The 21700-nt window shown below is 43.7% G+C and overlaps 1 protein-coding gene across 1 annotated transcript in view; it reads left to right on the top strand.

The window, feature by feature from the left end:
* ADAM28 (ADAM metallopeptidase domain 28) overlaps nucleotides 1-21700 on the top strand; it is a 64501-nt gene that overhangs the window by 30816 nt on the left and 11985 nt on the right. Inside the window, exons 12-18 of the mRNA XM_038746696.1 lie at nucleotides 1950-2127; nucleotides 8084-8173; nucleotides 10239-10434; nucleotides 11624-11726; nucleotides 11992-12151; nucleotides 15772-15852; nucleotides 16695-16773. Of these exons, the coding sequence (XP_038602624.1) occupies nucleotides 1950-2127; nucleotides 8084-8173; nucleotides 10239-10434; nucleotides 11624-11726; nucleotides 11992-12151; nucleotides 15772-15852; nucleotides 16695-16773 (887 nt within the window). The remainder of the gene's footprint in view (nucleotides 1-1949; nucleotides 2128-8083; nucleotides 8174-10238; nucleotides 10435-11623; nucleotides 11727-11991; nucleotides 12152-15771; nucleotides 15853-16694; nucleotides 16774-21700) is intronic.

Genomic DNA, 21700 nt, shown 5'->3' on the forward strand with positions numbered 1-21700 from the left:
AGTTGCACTGTAGATCCCTCCCTGCTGCCCCTCCAAAATTCCTAGGGAATTTTTTGACCCTGGAGTCAGTCAGTCATATTTACTGAGTGCTTACTGTGTGCTGAGCATTGTACTAAGTGCCTGGGCGAGTACAACAATAAACAAACACATTCCTTGCCCACAACAAGCTTACAGTCTAGAGGGGGGGAAACAGACATTAATATAAATAAATGAATTATAGATATATACATAAGTGCTGTGGGACTGGGAGGGGGGAAGAATAAAGGGGGCAAGTCAGGGTGACGCAGAACGGAATGGGTCCCCAGTCTCTCTCTCTCTCTCTCTCTCTCTCTCTCTCTCTCTCTCGCACACAAACCCCCTTCACCCCTGTCTCCCTACCTTCACTCAGCCCCCAGTATTTTTCAGGGGGGAATCTGTGCAACCTCTTTCAAGTCCTTCCCACAGCTATTGCTGGCAGGAGAAAGGAAATTGTTCTCAGGGTTCCTTTCCCAGTGATCAGGCACCTGGGTCTCAGAACAAGGTTATTTCCTAAAGGGGCAGAGAGGCAGCTCTCACTGACCCTGCTGCCTCCCGGCTCTGTCTGGCTCTGATCTCTAGCCCCAACTTTCAGGCTCCATGGACAATGAAGCTGGCTCCCCACTTGGCTTTCCGGAAGCTCCAATTCCCTAGCACAGTTGGCGACATCCTTATGCCCTTCCCTTCTTTCCTTTCCCTCCCTTCAGTAGGTTGCAGGGGCAGGTGGGTCAGATTAACCGTCTCCATGGAGGTGGTATTGGCTGCTGATTTAGTCTGCAGAAGCCTGAGATCTTAAAAGCATGATGATTGTGGTCTTTAAGTGCTTACTATTGGAGAAGCACCATAGCCTCATGGAAAAATTATGGGCCTGGGAATCAGAGGACCTGGGTTCAAATTCTGGCTCTGCCACATGTCTGCTATGTGACCATGGGTAAGTCAGTTACCTTCTCTGTGCCTCAGTTACCTTGTCTGCCAAATGGGAATTAAAACTGTGAGCCCCATGTGGGACTTAACTGACTTGCCTGAGGTCACATAGCAGGTAAGTGGTGGAGCTGAGATTAGAACCTAGATCCTCTGACTCCTGGGTCCGTGATTTTTCCACTAGGCCAAGCTGCTTCTCATGCCTTGAGAAAAGCACTAGTTTTCACTAGGAGTGAGGATGTTCCATCCCAGAGGCAGGATGTAGACGCAGGGTTTAAGAATCCTAGGCTTTGTCAGCAATTAGTGTATGATGTAGCTCCAAATTTTATATATTGTGGTCATTTTATGTATTGTGGTCACTCATTACTGGGGATATGTCTATATCCTCCATACACACTGTATGTAATCCAAGCAATCTCAAATTTGGAGGAAATTATCTGGATTATTTTGCTTGCATCTTTCATTCTGCTTCAGTTGTAATGGATTGACCAGAGTTACTTAGCACTATAAAGTGGCATTTGTAGCACTTGTAAAGTGTCTTTATGCCAGTGGCCCAAACTATAATTCAGTTGCCAACCTGACAAAGAAATAATAGAGAAACAAAGGAAAATTAAGAGAAGAGCCAGATAAAAATATTTTGGCAACGGTTAGTTATTGAAACCATTAGGGAGCAGTAAATGTGACAAGTTTATATCAATTGATCAGTCAATCAATGGTATTTATTGAGCATTTACTGTATGCAGAACACTGTGCTAAGCGCTTGGGAGAGTACAATAGAACAGATTTGGTAGAGATGTTCCCTGTCCACAACAAGATTACAGTCTAGAGGGGGAGACAGGCATTGATATAAATTACAGATATGTCCATAAATTATGTCAGAGGAGTACGTAAAGGGAGCAAATCCAAGTGCAGTTGTCTCAGATCAAACTGTAAAATCCTAGAAGGGAAGGGATGTTCTGGAATGTAGTTGGCACTTAGTAAATAATAATGTTCCTCATTTCCTATTTCTTCAGCAATAGCATCCCCAGGGGTTTCAGCTCTTGTAGCCAGCTCAGCTTTGAGCGATTCCTTAGCGGGAAAACAACAGCCTGCATCATCAGAGCTCCGAAGCCTAAAGATATAATATCAACTCCAATTTGTGGGAACCTGCTGCTGGAAGTTGGAGAAGACTGTGACTGTGGGACTCCCAAGGTATTTACAAATATGTGGCCATCCCTCAGATTCCAAGATGGCAGTACTCACAATTAGATTCTATCTATTGATGTGAGTCTTTTTCACCGGGAGAATAGCCTTGTGTAGTAACATTCATTCAATCATATTTATTGAGCTCTTACTATGTGCAAAGCACTGTTCTAAGTGCTGGGGGGATACAAGGGGATCAGGTTGTCCCACGTGGGGCTCACAGTCTTAATACCCATTTTACAGATGAGGCAACTGAGGCCCAGAGAAGTGAAGTGACTCGCCCAAAGTCACACAGCTGACAATTGGCAGAGCCGGGATTCGAACCCATGACCTCTGACTCCAAATCCCGTGCTCTTCCCACTGAGCCACGCCACTTCTCTATAGTAACACGTACCTCCCAAAGAAGGCATTCTAAAATACTGTTGATGATGATAACAATAATGGTAATAATCATAATGGTACTTGTGAAGCACTGTCTATGTGCCAAGCACTGTTCTAAGTACTGGGGTAGATACAAGTTAATCATTTTGGACACAGTCACTGTCCCTTATTGGGCTTATACAGACAAAGTAGGAGGGAGTAAGAGAAGCAGCGTGGAGAAGCAGCATGGCTCAATGGAAAGAGTCTGGGCTTTGGAGTCAGAGGTCATGGGTTCAATTCCCTGCTCTGCCAGTTGTCAGCTGTGTGACTTTGGGCAAGTCACTTCAATTCTCTGTGCCTACGTTACCTCATCTGTAAAATGGGGATTAATAATAATAATAATAATAATGGCATTTATTAAGGCTTACTATGTGCAAAGCACTGTTCTAAGCACTGGGGCGGTTACAAGGTGATCAGGTTGTCCCGTGGGAGGCTCACAGTCTTAATCCCCATTTTACAGATGAGGGAACTAAGGCCCAGAGAAGTTGTGACTTGCCCAAAGTCACACAGCTGACAATTGGCGGAGCCGGCATTTGAACTTGTGACCTCTGACTCCAAAGCCCATGCTCTTTCCACTGAGCCACACTGCTTCTCGGTGAGCCCCCCGTGGGACAACCTGATCACCTTGTAACCTCCCCAGTGCTTAGAACAGTGCTTTGCACAGAGTAAGTGTTTAATAAATGTCATTATAAAAAGAGTAAGACTTAATCCCCATTTCACAGATGAGATAACTGAGGCACTGAGAATTGAAGTGACTTGCCCAAGGCCACACAGCAGACACAAGGCTGAGTCAGGATTAGAACCCAGGTCCTCTGACTCTTTCCACTCTTTCCATACTCTTTCCACTAAGCCATGCTGCCCCTCAAATGATGATAATGTAGACATCAAATTTCGCATCACAAAGTATGCTAATTTCACCAGAAACTGAATATAGACAAGAATGTTTTCAAAAGTGCCAGTGCTGGGACAAGTAACAGGAGTTTGATTCCAAGTCTGGACAGTAAACTTGACACTTTCCTGGTCTGCCTTCTTCTAACTTAAGTCCTAGATCCAGTTTGGGGGAAAAAGAGGAATTGTGGAGGGTCCAGGGAAAAGAGACGGAAATGATTGGAGGGTTAGAAACCAGCTTAAGTGAGGAAAGGTTAAGGGAGTGTGGTGGATTAGCCTAGAGAAGAGAAAGTTAAGGACAACTCAAGATTCATTTAAAATATACTGAGTTCATTTTATGGGGAGAATGCTGCTTTCTAGACTATAAGCTCATTATAGGCAGGGAATGTGTCTATTTTGTTGTTTTGTACTCTCCCAAGCGCTTAGTACAGTGCTCTGCACATAGTAAGCAGTCAATTCATTCATTCAATCATATTTATTGAGCGCTTACTGTGTGCAGAGCACTGTACTAAGCGCTTGCACTGTACTAAGCGCTTATAAATACCATTGGTTGATTCATTGGTTGGTGTCCATTTGTGTTGAGAACTAAGAGGAATGGGCTTAAATGAAAGATTTTGGCTGGTGGTAAAAAAAAGTACTTGTCTATTCAGGTGCAAAACACTGGAACCAGCTGCCAAGGAGATTGTGGAATGTTCACCCTTAGAAACCTTTTAGGAAAAGCTTAGACATTCAACATCCCTGGATGGTTCGCTTGCCTGGAGGCCAAATGATTTCTCAACATCTCTTCCAGTTTCATGAGTCAGAAGTGCAGGAATGCAGGAATGTCACTTAAATCACAGAGGAACAGCGGTCTAAGGAATTTTAGCTTGACATCAGCTTAAATGACAAGGCTGCATTTTTCTGACTGCTGCTCTCTGGATTCACCTGATCACTGTCAGCATGACCTCTTTTCTTATTCAACTAAAGTTTTCCCCTAGCTCTGTTAGGTTCCACGTGGACAGTGGCGCCGGGGCAGGGCAAGTTCCAAAGAAGAGTCCACAAATCCTGGCTCTTCCTTGGATGTCTGTTTCACTCTGTGCATTAATTAGTAATCAGACTAGGAAATGCTCCTTCTACAAAATTAATCAGTCAGTGGCCTTCACTGACAATGAACACTAAACACTGAACACTTGGAACAGTAACCCAGAAACAAAAGTAAGCTCATTTTGAACAGGGAATGTGTCTGTTTATTGTTATATTGTACTATCCCAAGTGCTTAGTACAGTGCTCTGCACACAGTAAGTGCTCAATAAATGCAATTGCATGATCGTATGCACTATGCATTGTACTGAGAACACAGTGCTCTTTTTTCATTGTGATTTGTTAAGCACTTACTATGTGCCAGACACTGTTATAATAATAATAATTGTGGCTTTTGTTAAAGCCTTATTATGTGCCAGGCACTGTACTAAGCACAAGGGTAAAGGCAAGTTAATCAGGTTAGACACAGTCCATATTTCCATATGGGGCTCACAGTCTTAATCCCTATTTTACAGATGAGGTAACTGGGACACAGAGAAGTTAAGTGGATTGCCCAAAGTCACAGAGCAGACGAGTGGCAAAACCTGGCTTAGAACCCAGGTATTTCTGACTCCCAAATCCGTGCTCTATCCACTACCCTCAAAGAGTTTACCCCCTAATAAGGGAGACAGGCAGACAAAAATGCTTTTTAAATCAGATGAAGGAAAAATCGAATATGCTTGTATAGAAAGTTGGAAGGGTGAGTGTAAATTATCAGTACTGAAGGTGATTTTGAGGGTTGATGTAACATAGGCAATGGGAAAGAAGAAGTAGGATTTTAGACAAGCTTTATATCATTCTTAATATTATTTATTGAGCACATAATGAGAAGCAACATGGCCTAGATGAAAGAGCACAGGCCTCAGAGTCAGAGGACCTAGGTTCTAATTCCAGCTCTGCCAAATCCTTGGTGTATGACCTTGGGCAAGTCACTCAACTTCTTTGTGTCTCAGTTCTCCTGTTCTCCCTCCTTCTTAGACTGTGAGCACCTTGCAAGACAGGGACTGTGTCTGACCTAATTAACTTCTATCCCAGCACTTAGAACAGTGTTTGAAACATGGTAAGAGCTTAAAGAATACAATGAAAAAGTAGAAAGTACAAAACAGTTTTTTAAGCCCTTTGGCTTGGTGCAGCAGAACCAGACACCAGATCAATCAATCAATCAATCGTATTTGTTGAGCACTTACTGTGTGCAGAGCACTGCATTAAGTGCTTGGGAAGTAAAGTTGGCAACACAGAGACAGTCCCTACCCAACAGTGGGCTCACAGTCTAAAAGGGGGAGACAGAGAACAAAACCAAACATACTAACAAAATAAAATTAATAGAATAGATATGTACAAGTAAAATAAATAAATAAATAAATAGAGTAATAAATATGTACAAACATATATACATATATACAGGTGCTGTGGGGAAGGGAAGGAGGTAAGATGGGGGGATGGAGAGGGGGATGAGGGGGAGAGAAAGGAAGGGGCTCAGTCTGGGAAGGCCTCCTGGAGGAGGTGAGCTCTCAGTAGGGCCTTGAAGGGAGGAAGAGAGCTAGCTTGGCGGATGGGCAGAGGGAGGGTATTCCAGGCCCGGATCACTGGAAGACCCTTAGAGTCCAGTGAGTGTTCAGAAAGATCAAAATGTTATACAAATAGCAGGAACATAAAGAAGGACAAGAATAAATCAGGAAATGGTTACAAATAAAATAGTTGAATATATAAGTAATATATAAATGAAAATATAACCACGAATATGTTTCATTCCTTGCCTCACCACTTATATGAATTTGTTCATTCACATTTATTGAGCATGTAGTGTTTGCAGAGTACTGTACTAAGTGCTTGTTGATGCAACTGGAGACTCTATAAATTAACTGGGGAAGCCTTCTCAGAGGAAGTGGTATTTTAAGAAGGCTTAAAGCATTTTATAAGTTTGCCCCCATCCTATCTAATCTCACTGATTTCCTATCACAGCCTGGCCTGCACAGTTTGCTCCTCTAGTGGCAGCTTGCTCACTATGCCTCAATCTCATCTATCTTATCACTGACTCCTTTCCCACATCCTACTTCTGGGTTTGGAACTCCCTCCCTGTCCATATACACCAGGTCACCACTCACCCCACCTTCAAAGTCTTATTGAAAAAAATCACATCTCCTGCAAGAAGGCCTCACCAATTAAGCCCTTTTTTATGGTATTTGTTAAGCATTTATTATGTGCCAGGCACTGTACTAAACACTGGAGCAATAACAAGATAATCAGGTTGAACACAGTCCATGTCCTACAAAAGGATCACAATCTTAATCCCCATTTTACAGATGAGGTAACTGAGGCACAGAGAAATTAAGTGATTTGCCCAAGGTCACATAGAAGACAAGTGATAGAGATGGAATTAGAGCCCAGGTAATAATAATAATGATGGCATTTATTAAGCACTTACTATGTGCCAAGCACTGTTGTAAGCACTGGGGAGGTTGCAAGGTGATCAGGTTGTCCCCCAGGGGTTCACATTAATCCCCATTTTACAGATGAGGGAACTGAGGCTCAGAGAAGTTAAGTGACTTGCCCAAAGTTACACAGCTGACAATTGGCAGAGCTGGGATTTGAACCCATGACCTCTGACTCCAAAGCCCGTGCTCTTTCCACTGAGTCATGCTGCTTCTCTACTCTGACTCTCAGGCCCAAGCCCTATTTACTAGACCCCAATGCTTATTTTCTCCAACTCCCTCTCCCTTCTGTGTCATCTATGCATTTGGATCTGTGCCCTTTGAGCATTGGATGTTCAGCCCACTTTCAGCCCCTCTCCTCCAAGAGGCCTTCCCTAAGCCCTCTTTTCCTCTTTTCCTATTCCCTTCTGCATCACCCTGACTTGCTCCCTTTACTCAGTACCCCTCAACCCCCCAGCACTTATATATAAATACATATATACATAAATACATATATATATATACAATGTATTTGTATTAATATCTGTCTCCCCCTATAGATTGTAAGCTCACTGTGGGCAGGGATTGTGTCTGTTATATTGTGTTATCTCCCAACTGCTTAGTAAATGCTCAATAAATATGATTGATTGATTTACAGTAATAACTCTAGATTGTGAACTCCCTGTGGCCAATGTCTACTGGTTCTAATAATAATAATGATAGCATTTATTAAGCGCTTACTATGTGCAAAGCACTGTTCTAAGCACTGGGGTGGTTAACAAGGTGATCAGGTTGTCCCACGGGGGGCTCACAGTCTTCATCCCCATTTTACAGATGAGGTAACTGAGGCACAGAGAAGTTAAGTGACTTGCCCAACGTCACACAGCTGATAAGTGGTGGAGCAGGAATTTGAACCCATGACCTCTGACTCCAAAGCCTGGGCTCTTTCCACTGAGCCACGCTGCTTCTCCTGGTTCTATTCTACTGAACTCCCACAAGTGCTTAATTCACTGCTCCAGCTTCCCATTTCCATTTTTCTGAGCCACTTTCAGTTATTTGGTTTCTTTCATAAGAACTTCAGGCTCTACAAGAGGTATCTCAAGGGCAGGAATGAAGCAAATTAAAGAATTGTGCTGACAGGGTAAAACACTAACATAGCTCAGCCTTGTCTTTTCTGTCTTTTCAAGGAATGCACCAACAATTGCTGTGTTGCCAAAACATGCAAAATAAAAGCAGGAGGCCAATGTGCAGATGGTGAATGCTGTGAAAATTGCCAAGTGAGACTTTTAGTGATCCATTTTCAAAATATTCATACTGAGCCGCATTTAAATGCACACTTATACATCCTTCATTTTCAAAGGTGACTGGGAAGCCGAATGGCCTAATAGGGAGAACCCGGGCCTGAGAATCAGAGGCAGGGTAGTAATAGTAGGAGTAATCGTATTTAGTAAGCAATTTCTGAGTGCAGAGCATTATACTAACTGCTGGGCAAGAATACATAGGGGTTCATTTAATAGGGTTCCTGTCCCTCAGGCTCTCACAATCTAAATATTTATGTGGACAGAAGGGCTGGAGACAGACACATCAGGAGTGATGAAACATTGAAACAACACAAACAATGTGCAAAAACCGTTTCGAAGCCTCAGGCCAGTATGGAGAAGGCCAAGAATGAATGGGAGCATCTCTTATGCCTATTTTGGTACCATGGACCCTCCTTGGTGTGAGGAAAGGAGACAGATCCTACAGTGCTCTTCTGGGAGACAATGGAGGAGTCTGAGAGCAGTCTCCACCACTTTTTTTTAAATGATATTTGTTAAGTGCTTACTCTGTGCCAGGCACTGTACTAAGCACTGGGGAAGGTACAAGGTAATCAGGTTGGACACAGTCCCTGTCCCACAGTGGGCTCATTGCTTTCATTCCCCCTTTTACAGATGAGGTAACTGAGGCACAGAGAAGTTAAATGGCCCATGGTCACACAGAAGACAAGTGGCAGAGCCAGGATTAGAACCCAGGGCCTTCTGATTCCTAGGCCCATGCTCTATCCACTAGGCCATCCTGCTTCTCATTATGTGCTCAATAAATACTATTATATGCTTGCCTAGGTGCTCTGTGACTCAGTTTCCCCATTCATAAAATAGGAATTCAGTAACTGCTCTCCTTCGTACTTAAACTTTGAGCCCCATGTGGAACAGGGATTGTGTCAGAACTGATTATACTATACCTAACCCAGCACTTATTATAATGCTAGCACCAAGTAAGCTTTTATCGACTCAATCAATATTATTTATTGAGTGCTCACTGTGTGTAGAGCACTGTACTAAATGCTTGGGAGAGTGCAACAACAGAGTTGTAAACATGTTCCATGCCCACAGAGAACTTACAATTTAGAGGGGGAGACTGACTTTAATATGAATAAATAAGTTATGGATATACTAATGGTGGCGTTTTTTAAGCACTTACTATGTGCAAAGCACTGTTCTAAGCACTGGGGAGGTTACAAGGTGATCAGGTTGTCCCGGGGGGGCTCACAGATATGTACTTAATTGCTGTGGGGCTGAGGTGGGGTGAATACTAAGTGCCCAAAGGGTACAGATCCAAGTATAAAGGTGATGCAGAAGGAATAAGGAGTAGGAGAGATGAGGGCCCAGTTCGGAAGGCTTCTGGGAGGAGAAGCAATCCTAATACCACAATTATTATCACTATTATCATTCTTGTTACTGTTAACTTTGAGATTCTAATCATGCATGGAAATGTGGCTGAAAAGAATGATGTTTGACAGACAGTCCTTTGTTGTGGTTTTGTATCTGCTTTCACACTTGTGTTTTGGTATCCTGCTCATTGTAGAGCACCTTTTGGAGAAAATGTATCTATCCATAATTGATTGATTGACTTATAGTAATGTCCGTCTTCCCATCTAGACTATAAGCTCCTCATGCGTGAGGAACATGTCTACCAACTCTGTACTCTCCCAAGCACATAGAACAGTGCTCTGCACACAGTAATTGCTCAATAAATGCCATTCATTGATTGTACCCAGCAAGTGCTCAATAAATATGATTGATTGATTGAAAGCAATCCCTTTCCAGTGGCTGCCCACCAGGCTGACAAACTATCTGCTGTAGTGCTCTCCCACCAATCCACAGTTTTGTCACAACTTTTGAGACTGAGTTTCCCTATCTGCCCTCCCAGTTTTGTGGGTACCCACTTTCAGTGCTAATTAGACCATGTAAATTGAGAACAACTTTCCTTCTTCACTCAAATCAGGACTTTGTTGCAGTAAACATTAAGAATCACAAAAAGGATCAATTGACCTTCCCGATTTATCTTCTTCCTTTCTTTCAGATTAGGAAGGCCGGAACTCTGTGCAGACCAGTCAAAGATGACTGCGACCTACCAGAAGTGTGTGATGGCCAGTCCAGAAAATGTCCAAAAGACAACTATCAAGTTAATGGATTTCCTTGCCAAAATGGAAAAGGCTATTGCTTTATGGGGAAATGCCCCACACTACAGAAACAATGTGCTACAATGTGGGGAGAAGGTAAGCAGTAAATACAGCACAACACCTGTAGTAGTAAATTCTCTTATATGTGCAATTGTAACTAGAGAGGTAGGATCCATTTCTCTCTTTCTACAACTTGGCCACACACTTCTCTCCTCTAGTGCTAACCTTCACACTGTGCCTTGAGCTCACCTGTCCCACTGCCAACCCCAGGCCCACATCCTGCCCCTGGCCTGGGATGCCCTTCCTCCTCAAATCCAACAGACAATTACTCTCCCCTCTTTCAAAGCCTTATTGAAGGCACATCTCATAAAATGCCTTCCCAGACTAAGCTCCACTTTTCCTCATCTCCCATTCCCTTCTGCATGACCCTGAATTGCTCCCTTTGCTCTTGCCTCCTCCCAGCCCCACAGCACTTATGTACATAGCTGTAGCTTTATTTATTTGTATTGATGTCTTTCTCCCCGCCCCGACTTTCCCCCAGGGCAGGGCAGGGGGGCAGGGAATGTGACTGTTTATTCCTGAACTGTACTCTCCCAAGCTCTTAGTACAGTGCTTTGCACACAGTAAGCACTCAGTAAATATGATTGAATGAATGAACCGCAGTCCCGATTGCACAAAACCTAGGCCCTGTGTAATGATCGCTTTCAGACCTGGTACCCTTTTCACTTCTGCCATCTTGCAAAAAGTACAAGGCAAAAGAAAAACAACTACAGAAAACAGAATTGTCTCTGAGTACGCATCAGAGCAATTTCTCCTTGGTGTTCCCAGTATTTATGGACAATTTTTGCCAGGTAGTTACAACTCATTTCCTGCTGTGTTTTCCCTTCCCTCTCACCCTTCTTTCTGCCATTCCATCCCACTAATCTCTGAAACAAGTCAAGATCGGTCCTAGATGATTAAGTGAATTGTTACCAGAGGGAAGTTCTTTTTTTCTTCCTCTCCATCTTCCTTTCATTTTCCTTCTCTCCCAGAGAAGTTCTTGGAGAGTCCTGGGAAAAATAAAAAGTTGGGAAAGAGGAACTAGTATGCAGTAGAAATGTTTGGCAGCATATTGATTTCAATTCTCCTAGGGATATACAACTCCTATACTAATCTTCCTGGCCATTGAGTCATTTACTAGACAATCCAATATCTGAGTATGTTTTCATTTATTTTAAAGATGCTTTTAATTTTACCTATTTTGACTCATATTTTTTCCCTTCAAAAATGACTTTCTATGTTCCAGGAGTTAAGGCAGCTGATGCGACATGCTATGAAATGAATAAGGTTGGGTTGAAGTATGGACACTGCAAAAAGATAAACAACAGTTATGTCCCCTGTCAACCTGGGTAAGTGGTATCATCCCAGCTGTGACACAACCTTTCCAGGAACTGAGTGCTTGTCACATGGCTTGTTTGGGGGAACGAGCTAGAGGGAGAGCTGTTTGAGTTATTTATATAGTCTAATCTCCCCTTTGGTTGGAGGCCTGAGAATCAGGCTCATTATGAAAAATGAATTTTGGAGTCAGGAGTAAAGCAAATGTATTAAAATCAAGTATTGAAAAGAGCTGACTCATGGACTGTGTCAACTGAGAACCTTTTTCCTTTTCCTCAGCCACTACCTGTGTGGGAAGTTGTTCTGCTCTGGTGGGTCAGATAGTTCGGCCTGGGAAGGAAGTGTGATGACTTTCACGACATGCAAAGTTTTTAATCCAAAAAGGTCTGACCAAAATATTGACATGGTGGCTGATGGGACAAAATGTGGCGCTGAAAGGGTAAGTTGGGTAGTAAGTAGGTATATCCATATTTCATTTTTTCCATCCCTCCAACCCGTAATTCAGTAGCAGCATAAGAGAAATGTAAAATGATTTGATGCTGGCTAGTTGGTCAAGTACCAATTAACCTGTGGGATTATTTTCCCTGTCAGCGCTGAGGCTTGCCTGAGAGGAAGAACTATTTTGTACAGTGACTGAATAAGAAATAATGAGTTCACACTGGTAACATGCGGGCTACATAGGTAAGGGTGGGTGTGTCTTTGGTGTTAACCCCTAGTTCTGAGCTCTTACGAAGTCGGTGCTCAATATTGTTAAATATGATGATGAGATTAGTGGTGGTGGTGATCAGGATTCCAAACTCAAACTGGGCTTTGGGGAGATGCTGAGCTTTCAGCTGTTTCTAATCCAGTGTCTCCACAACAATAAATTCAGAAGGTCATGTGTTCTAATGCGGGCTCCGCCACTTGTCTGCTGTGTGACCTTGGGCAAGTCACTTCCCTTCTCTGTGCCTCAGTAATCTCATCTGTAAAATGGGGATTGAGACTGTGAGCCCCACATGGGACAGGGACCGTGTCCAATTTACAATAATAAAAATAATAATAATAATAATAATAATGGCATTTATTAATCAGTTACTATGTGCAAAGCACTGTTCTAAGCGCTGGGGAGGTTACAAGGTGATCAGGTTGTCCCATGTAGGGCTCAGTCTTAATCCCCATTTTACAGATGAGGTAACTGAGGCACAGACAAGTTAGGTGACTTGTCCAAAGTCACACAGCTGACAATTGGCAGAGCCAGGATATGAACCCACGACCTCTGACTCCAAAGTCTGTGCTCTTTCCACTGAGCCACGCTGCTTCTGTCTACCCCAGGGCTTAATATAGTGCTTGGCACATAGTAAGTGCTTAGCAAAAACTTCATCACTAAAACTTCTACCGGACCTGTGGGGAGGTGACAATCCAGTCACATGGCTCAGCTCCCCTCGACGACCATCCAGCTGAATGTTCTGGCTGCTGCTTTTGTTGCTGCTCGTCTCTGCTCCTTCCAGGGCTCCCAGATGCTCCCCTGCTACAGCTGTTGCCATGGCGGCAGGTGTGGCCTAAAAGTCAAAAGGTAGTTCTGGACCCAGCCCCACATCCAGCTTCTGGCCCTGACGGCCAAGATGCTTGCCAGACCAACCGCTGCAATTCCTGCTCCTTCTGCACTCTGGCTATGCTATCCTGCTTTGGCAGCTCTAGGGTCCCTTCCCCCACATTCCTCTTTCACACTGGCACATGGAGTTTTCTGACTCTGAAGAGCAGGATGGGTGAGTAAGCAGAAAATGGCAGAGGGGATGGCTAGGGAGGGGATTATTTTATGTGTCTGGGGAAGGGATTGTAGTTAACTTTCCATGGCTGAGGAAGCAAGCATACTGTCTCCTAGTCACTGGACCAGAGAGGGAGAGGACTTCTGTGAGAACAAATTGTTGCTTCCTTTATTATGCCCCAGCAGTGCCCAAGGCAAGTGAACACCTGGGCCAACCTTAGAGAGACGATAGCCTGGTTGGATACTTGGTTTAACCATGCTGCTAGCTTGTCTTGGACCTGATCCCTTGATGTTGCTGGGCCAAAGGCAGTTAATAATAATAATGATGGCATTTATTAAGCGCTTACTATGTGCAAAGCACTGTTCTAAGCACCGGAGAGGTTACAAGGTGATCAAGTTGTCCCACGGGGGGGGCTCACAGTCTTCACCCCCATTTTACAGATGAGGGAACTGAGGCCCAGAGAAGTTAAGTGACTTGCCCAAAGTCACACAGCTGGCAAGTGGCGGAGCCGGGATTTGAACCCATGACCTCTGACTCCAAAGCCCGGGCTCTTTCCACTGAGCTACGCTGCTTCTCAGTTGCCAGCTTGGAAGAGAGCAACAGGAAAGCAGAAAAGGGAGAAAGGAGGTAAGGGGACGAAAACAGAAATATCCCACAGAGGGAGTCAGTCAGTCGATTGTATTTACTGAGCACTTACTGTGTGCAGAGCAATCTTCCAAGTGCTTGGGAGAGAACAATATAAAAATAGACACATTCCCTGCTCACATTAAGCTTACAGTCTAGAGAAGACAGACAATATAAATAAATTACAGATATGTATGTAAGTGCTGTGGGGCTGGGAGAGGGGAAGCTCAATTACCTAATAATAATAATAATAATAATCACAGCATTTATTAAGCACTTACTATGTGTAAAGCACTGTTCTAAGTGCTAGGAATGTTACAAGGTGATCAGGTTGTCCCACAGGGGGCTCACAATCTTAATCCCCATTTTACAGATGAGGTAACTGAGGCATGGAAAAGTTAAGTGACTTGCCCAAAGTCACACAGCTGACAATTGGCGGAGCCAAGATTCAAACCCATGAACTCTGACTCCAAAGCCCATGCTCTTTCCACTGAGCCACAGTGTTCTATGAGGCTAGGAGCTAATTTGAAGAGAAAAGCAAATGCTACTCCTGTAGAGAAATGGAGGAGAGTCAAGGTGCAAAGCAAAAATCTTAAAGGGATAAAAACCCCCAACAAACCAAATGTGAAATATGTAAAAAAAAAAAAAAGCTTGACCAAAACAAAAACCATCAAGCACAGGAAGATGGAAGGAAAAAACCTCAGAGAGAAAGGAGATAAGGAGAGATATAGGTAACCTAGGTAAAGAAGGGAAATTTTCACTAATTGAATACACTTTTCTCCAAAGAATTGCTCACTTCCTTGTTGTTTCTGTTACATCATAAAATGGCTATTCCAGTTTTATAAAGGGAAACCTGAGTCTGAACTGGAATTAGAATCCATCGCCTATAAAGAAACCAGCTGGCTTTCCTTCTATCTGCTGACTGCTCATTTGCAGCTCACAGGGTAGATGGCCAAAGGTTTGTAGTTTGATTCACTGGGCATTTAAATTCAGTCCAGATTTGCTTCTTATTTTACTGATGCTTGGGAGAAAAATCAGGCCCTTCGCTACAAATGTTATTGACCTAACATTCATTAACCTTTGGCAATTGGAATTTGAAAGTCTCACTTCCTCTTGAATCAGGGCTGAGTACAGTTCTCCAAGATGTGCAGCTCAAGCAAAGTAGAAAAGAGAGCCAGTATTACTGCCTGATTGGTGCTTATCACATTTGATGGAAACCTAAATGAGCTTGGAAAATGATAGGCTTAGCTTCTAGGAGCCAGACCCTCATTTGCTGCTTAATTTATGCAATATCAAGAACCCAATTTTTAAGACCTTACTCAGAATTTAAATCATGACCTGCCAACCAAAATAATAATCCTCATAAAAATGAAACTCATTTAGGTCCCGAACTTGTCACATTTGGTTAGTCAGTCAACAAGTATGTACTGAACACACAGCATCAGAACAATGCAGTAGGCATTTGGGAAGCATGTTAAAAAATTAGCCTGTTACTATCCTGTTACTAGCCTGTTACAGTGCTCTGCACATAGTAAGCGCTCAATAAATACGATTGATTATCCAAACTGTTATCAGCTCAAGGGGCTTTCAATCTACTGTAGGAAATGATTCTGCAAATGCAAAATCATAATTTTACTGAATTAAGGAAAGATTCTGCCTCATCCATTCATCTTTGTCACCTTCCTTCCAGGTGTGCAGCAATGGGGAATGTGTGGATTTAGCAAAAACCTACAAATCAGCCAACTGCTCCTCCAAATGTAAAGGGCATGCGGTGAGACTGGGTTATTTTGCATGATAAAAATCTTTCATTTCCCTAATGAGGACCATATGGACATCCTGAACAATACTGAATCAAGTGAGAAGTCAGATGTGAAAGTTTTCCAGGATGAACATCCTTTCTTCCCTCCCAGACAGCCATCATTAACCACTCCCTTTCCAATGACTCCTTCCCGCACACTCTGCCCCTCTAACACCAATCTGCTCTCCATACCTCTATCTCATCTATCCCACCACCAACACCTTCCCCACATTCTCCCTCAAGCTGGAACTCCCTGACCCTTCATATCCAACAATCAACCACTCTTCCTGCCTTCACACCCCTCCTAAAATCACATCTCCTCTGAAGCCTTGACTAAGCCCTTGTGTCTCACTTCCTCCCCGCTCCCCCATCAACTCTGTACTTGGCATGTATCCTTTAAGCACACTGATGCTCACCCCAGCCCTAAAACACTTAAAATTCTTATATTCTCTCTATTTTCCCTATCTGTAACTTATTTTAATATCTGTTTCCCACTGTAGACTGTAAGCTTTTTTGGTCAAGGATCATGTCAACCAATTCTATTGTATTTTCCCAAGTATTAAGTGCAGTGTTCTGCAGGCAGTAAGCACTCAATAAATACCATTCACTGATTGATTTATTGATTGATTGATGAATATGTGTTGATCAAACTCAGTGATTGGTTCAGTAAGACACTCTCTTGGGTATGTTATTGCACCATAGACATACAGATGATCCCCTTTTAGAAAGGATTTCACTTATGGGTTGAGATATGGGTGATTCTAATATTGTGCTGGACTCAGTGGAATGACTGACCAAGACCATTCCTCTCCTAGGTATGCAACCACAAGCTCAAGTGTCAGTGTGAAGAAGGATGGGCACCACCTGACTGCAGTAACTCTGCAGTGGTCATGAGTGAGTAGCTCTTCGTTTGCAATACTTTAGCAACGGTCCACAGGATAAGAAAACCCTTAAGATGATTTGGTAAAAGCCTAACTCTTTTTCCCCTGATAGATTTCTTTGTAGCATGACTGTGCAGGTATGCCTTCTTCTGCTTGTTGGATGAAAACGCTAATTATAGCCCTCCTCTCTGATGTCCGTAAGGAAGCCTTTTCTAACTCATGCTCATAGATGTAGGTGAAGATTTTTCCATTTGTTTTCCTCCTCCTGTCCAGCAATTAATTTCAGTCAGTCAATCATATTTATTAGCACTTACTGTGTGCAGAGCACTGTTATAAGTGCTGGGGAGAGTACAGTATAACAATATGATAGACACATTCCCTGCCCACAATGAGCTTACAGTCTAGAGGGGGCGCCAGACATTAATATAAATAAATAAATTACAGATATGAAAGTGAAGCTGATGTGTGTATATAAGAGAAAGCAATTAATCCATCAATGGTACTTATTGAGCACTTACTTTGTGCAGAGCACTGAACTAAAGACTTTGGAGAGTACAAGACAATAGAGTTGGTAGACTTGATCCCTGCCCACAGTGAGCTTACAGTCTAGTGGGGGAGAAGCCTCGATCTGCCCCTGAAAAGACAAGAGTGTGTTTTCTTTCCTCCCCGTCCTTACCTCCTCTCTTCCCTCCTTCCAGCTGACCATTAGCAGTCTGCAAGTTTTGTTCACCTTTGATATTCAGAGAGGTCTGTTTTAACAGTATTCTGCTCTGACTTTTAGAAGGGCTCTCAGACAAGACCCCTTGAGTCTGAAGCCACAAAATCAGTCATTTGCCACCAAAGTAATAAGGCATTAACATCAGTTCAGAACAGAGTATCAATTATTTATGCCCTACGATAAGACTGAAACAGCATTGCCTAGTGGAAAGAGCATGAGCCTGAATCCAGCTCCAATTCTTGTCTGCTGTAAGACTTTGGGTAAGTCAGTTGGCTTCTCTGTGCCTGTTTCCTCTCTGTAAATTGGGGATTAAATACCTGTTCTCCCTCCTACTTAGTCTGTGAGCCCCACAGGGAATAGAGACTATGTCTGACCTGACTTTCTTGTAACTACCCCATCACTTAACAAATATCATCATCATTCAATGATATTTGCTGAATGCTTACTGCTTACCACAATCAATAATTGTGGTATTTGTTGAGCACTTTCTACATGCCAGGCACTGAACTAAGAGCTTGGGTTGAAAAAAGCAACCTGGGTTGGACACAATCCCTGTCCCATGTAATAATAATAATAATAATAATAATGGCATTTGTTAAGCGCTTACTATGTGCATAGCACTGTTCTAAGCACTGGGGGGGGGGTTCAAAGTGATCAACCCGTCCCACATGGGGCTCACAGTCTTAATCCCCATTTTACAGATGAGGTAACTGAGGCTCAGAGAAGTTAAGTGACTTGCCAAGGTCACACAGCAGACATGTGGCGGAGTCAGGATTCGAACCCGTGACCTCTGAATCCAAAGCCCGTGCTCTTTCCAGTGAGCCATCTCAATCCTCATTTTACAGATGGGGGAACTGAGGCCCAGAGAAGTAAAGTGACATGTCCAAGGTCACACAAGTGGCAGAGCCAGAATTAGAACCCATGACCTTCTGACACCCAGGCCTGTGCTCTATCCACTAGGCTATGCTGCTCCTCTGGGCTTGGGAGACAGGAAGGATGGTGGTGCTTTCTACAGTGTTGGGAAAGGCCAAGGGGGGACAGATAAGGAGTTCTGTTTTGGATGGGTTAGGTTTGAGGTGATGACAGGACATCCAAGTAGAGGTCGACACACACCGGAAGTGAAAAGGGAAATAAAAAGTGTTTTCCTTAATGGTGAGAAAGAAGTGGCCAGTTTTCTTGGGAGGCAGGTCTATCTTTCAGTACTAGTTTTAGCCGCCTGGCCCAAATAGAACAACGGGAAAATTAAGATTTCAGAATGAAATGTCTCCCTTTGCCACCAACTGAGAGCCATTCAGCTCTCTTTGTCTTAGGCAAGGGCGACGCCAGCTGATGGAAATGCGAAATTGCAAATCGGGCCAAGGAGTCCAAACCCTTTATTTGACAATGTCGCAGGTCCTCCTTCTTAATTCTTAATTAATTGGTGATGTGGGTGGGTGTGTTTGTGGGGGGCATGAGTTGGGAGACACCCAGACTGGCCAAAGAACTGCTGAACAGAGATCAGAGTGGTGGGTTAGGCCTCTTAACCAGAAACTGTAGGTCAGGCTTGCCACAGGAGATGTCTACTGCTGATAGATAAGACACTTCCCCTCCTCTCCCCCACTCCCACTCCACATGGTAGGTTTGCAACCAAGACATGCCTGTAGCTTATACTGAATGCCTCCAGGAAGGATTTGCTTGGGGAGGGGGAGCCCCAAAACTTTCTAAAAATGAATGTGTCGAAAAATCGATTCAAGAAAAAAGCTGGCTCACCATGATCTGTTTGTCTTTTTTATGGTGTTTGTTAAGTACTTATTATGTGCCAGGTACTATACTAAGAGCTGGGGTAGATACACTACAATCAGGTTGGACACCATCCCTTTCCCACAGTGTGCTCACGGTCTACATCACCATTTTACAGATGAGGTAACTAAGGCACAGAGGAAGTGAAATGACTTGCCCAAGGTCATACAGCAGACAAGCGGTGGATCTGGAATTAGGACCCAGGTCCTCCTAACTCCTAGGCCTGTGCTCTAGCCCCTCGGCCATGCTTATTTATGCCAGAAACCATTAAGTTGAGGTTAAGTTAAGGTGAGGCTCAGCATGAATGGGGACAGGACTAGATGTTTCCATGGCAGCCCGGTGCAAATCACTTCTGCTTGAGGTGATTTTTGCTTAAGCCTCCACTTTTGTCAATTCACCAGTACCTCAGTTCGTGCCCCCTTAGCTCTCTCTGGTTCCCAAAGAGTTCCCTTTCTCCTTCTTGTCTCCCTCATGGCTCCTGCCCCTAATGAAACCCGCACCACTTCTGGCCTCTTTTGTGGCTGGTGGAACCCGTGCCAACATCCCATCACACCACCAGTCCGGGCCCTGGATCACCTCCACAGTGCACTTCTTTATCTCGTGCACTTCTTCTGCTCCTGTGCTTGTGCCACAGTGTTATCTTGGTGGAAATCCAGACATCAAGCTAACCTTGTCCATTCTGACTTGCTATAACTCTGCCCTCTCCTCCATTCTCAATGTCTCCCACAGCAACTTTTTGCACCAACCATTTCAGATCTTTAACTCCCTCCTGTAACCCCCAGTGTCCCCTCCTCCTCCCTCTCTCACCCCAATGACTGTTGCGACTATTTGTTGGTAAAATTGAAACCATCAGATGTGAACTTCCCCAAATCTCCCCTTCATCTCCTCAGTTCCCTCATATACCCAATATACTCTCCATCCTTTTCAGCCATCTCTTATGTGGTAATCTACCTGCTTTCAAAATTAGCCCTTTCAACTTTGCCTCCAACTGCTTCCCTTTTAAAAGCCCTTGTGCCCACTTTCTTCCATGACCACCATCTTTAACTGCTCCCTCTATGATAGCTCCTGCCCCTGTTTTCAAAGATACCAGTGTATTTCCTATCCTAAAAAAATGCCTCTCTCAATTCCACTGCTCCAACCAGCTATCTCCCTCCTACTCCTGTCCAAACTCCTTTGTTGGGGTTTTTATGTCTGCTGTCCTCCCTTCCTCTCCTCAACCCCCAGCAATTTGGTTTTTATTCCTTTTGCTCTGTTGAGACCACTCTCTCCGACGTAACCAATGACCCATTTCTAGCTAAATATACTCTACTCCATCCTTATCCTCCTCAACTTCTCAGCTATCCCTTCCCCTGGAAATGCAATCTGATCTTGTTTTTTCTGACATGGCCCTGTCCTGGTTCTCCTCCTATATCTCCTACAAATCCTTCTAAGTCTCTATTGCTAGCTCTTTCTTTGCCTCCCATTCCCTAACTGTAGGTGTTCCTCAAGACTCAGCTGTGGTCCTTTTCTATTCTCAACTTACTCTCACTCCTTTGGGAAGCTCACCAACTCCCCTAGTTTCAACCATCATCTCTACATGGATGATTCCCAAACCTAGCCCTGACCCCTTTCCTCTGCAATCTTCCATCTCCTCCTGCCTCCAGGATATCTCTGCTTAGTTGAAACTGTCTACACTGAATTGCTCATCTTTCCTCCCAAATCCTCTTCTCTACTTAATTTCTTATCACTGATGACTCCATCATTATCCATGATTCCTTTCTTGCTTTCACCCCTCATATTCAGTCTGTCACCAAATCCTGTCAGTTATTTATTCCCATTACCTCTAGATGGAAGAGAAGGGGCAGATTCTAAACTGCCAATAATGTTGGTCCAGGCGCTTGTCCTATCCCAGCTTGACTTCTGCATCAGCCTCATGGCAGACCTCCTCATCTCCAGTCTTTCCCTTCTGTAGCCACACTTTGCTCTGCTACTGGGCTCTGCTGTGCATGGCTTCCTACTCATCAAAAGCATTCCTCTCTGCATCAAGAAAAATGTCCCGACCTTTGGCTTTAAGACATTCAACTACCTCTCTCTCCCCTGGACTTTCCTTGCTCCTCTCCCACTCCACCCCAGATCTATTTAACCACTGGGCCTCATTCACACCTCTCTCACCAATGACTTCTTGTTTACGTCTTCCCTTCTTTCTGGAATTCTTGCATTTCATGTCTGGAAGACCACTGCTTTCCCCATCTTCAAAGCCCTTCTGAAATCACATCTTCTCCAGGTGGGCTTCCCTAATTAATCTCTCATCTCTACACCTTATCCCTGCAAACAATCACTTCTGGGTCACTTACACACACAGGTATTCCCACCCCACCCATTCCTGTCATGCTTATGTATATTTTTTTTTACAGTTTAATGCTTCCTACTATGTATAATCCATTTATTTTCTGTCTCCCCTTTG

This window comes from Tachyglossus aculeatus, chromosome 5 (genome assembly GCF_015852505.1).
Source record: "Tachyglossus aculeatus isolate mTacAcu1 chromosome 5, mTacAcu1.pri, whole genome shotgun sequence".
Classification (NCBI taxonomy): domain Eukaryota; kingdom Metazoa; phylum Chordata; class Mammalia; order Monotremata; family Tachyglossidae; genus Tachyglossus; species Tachyglossus aculeatus.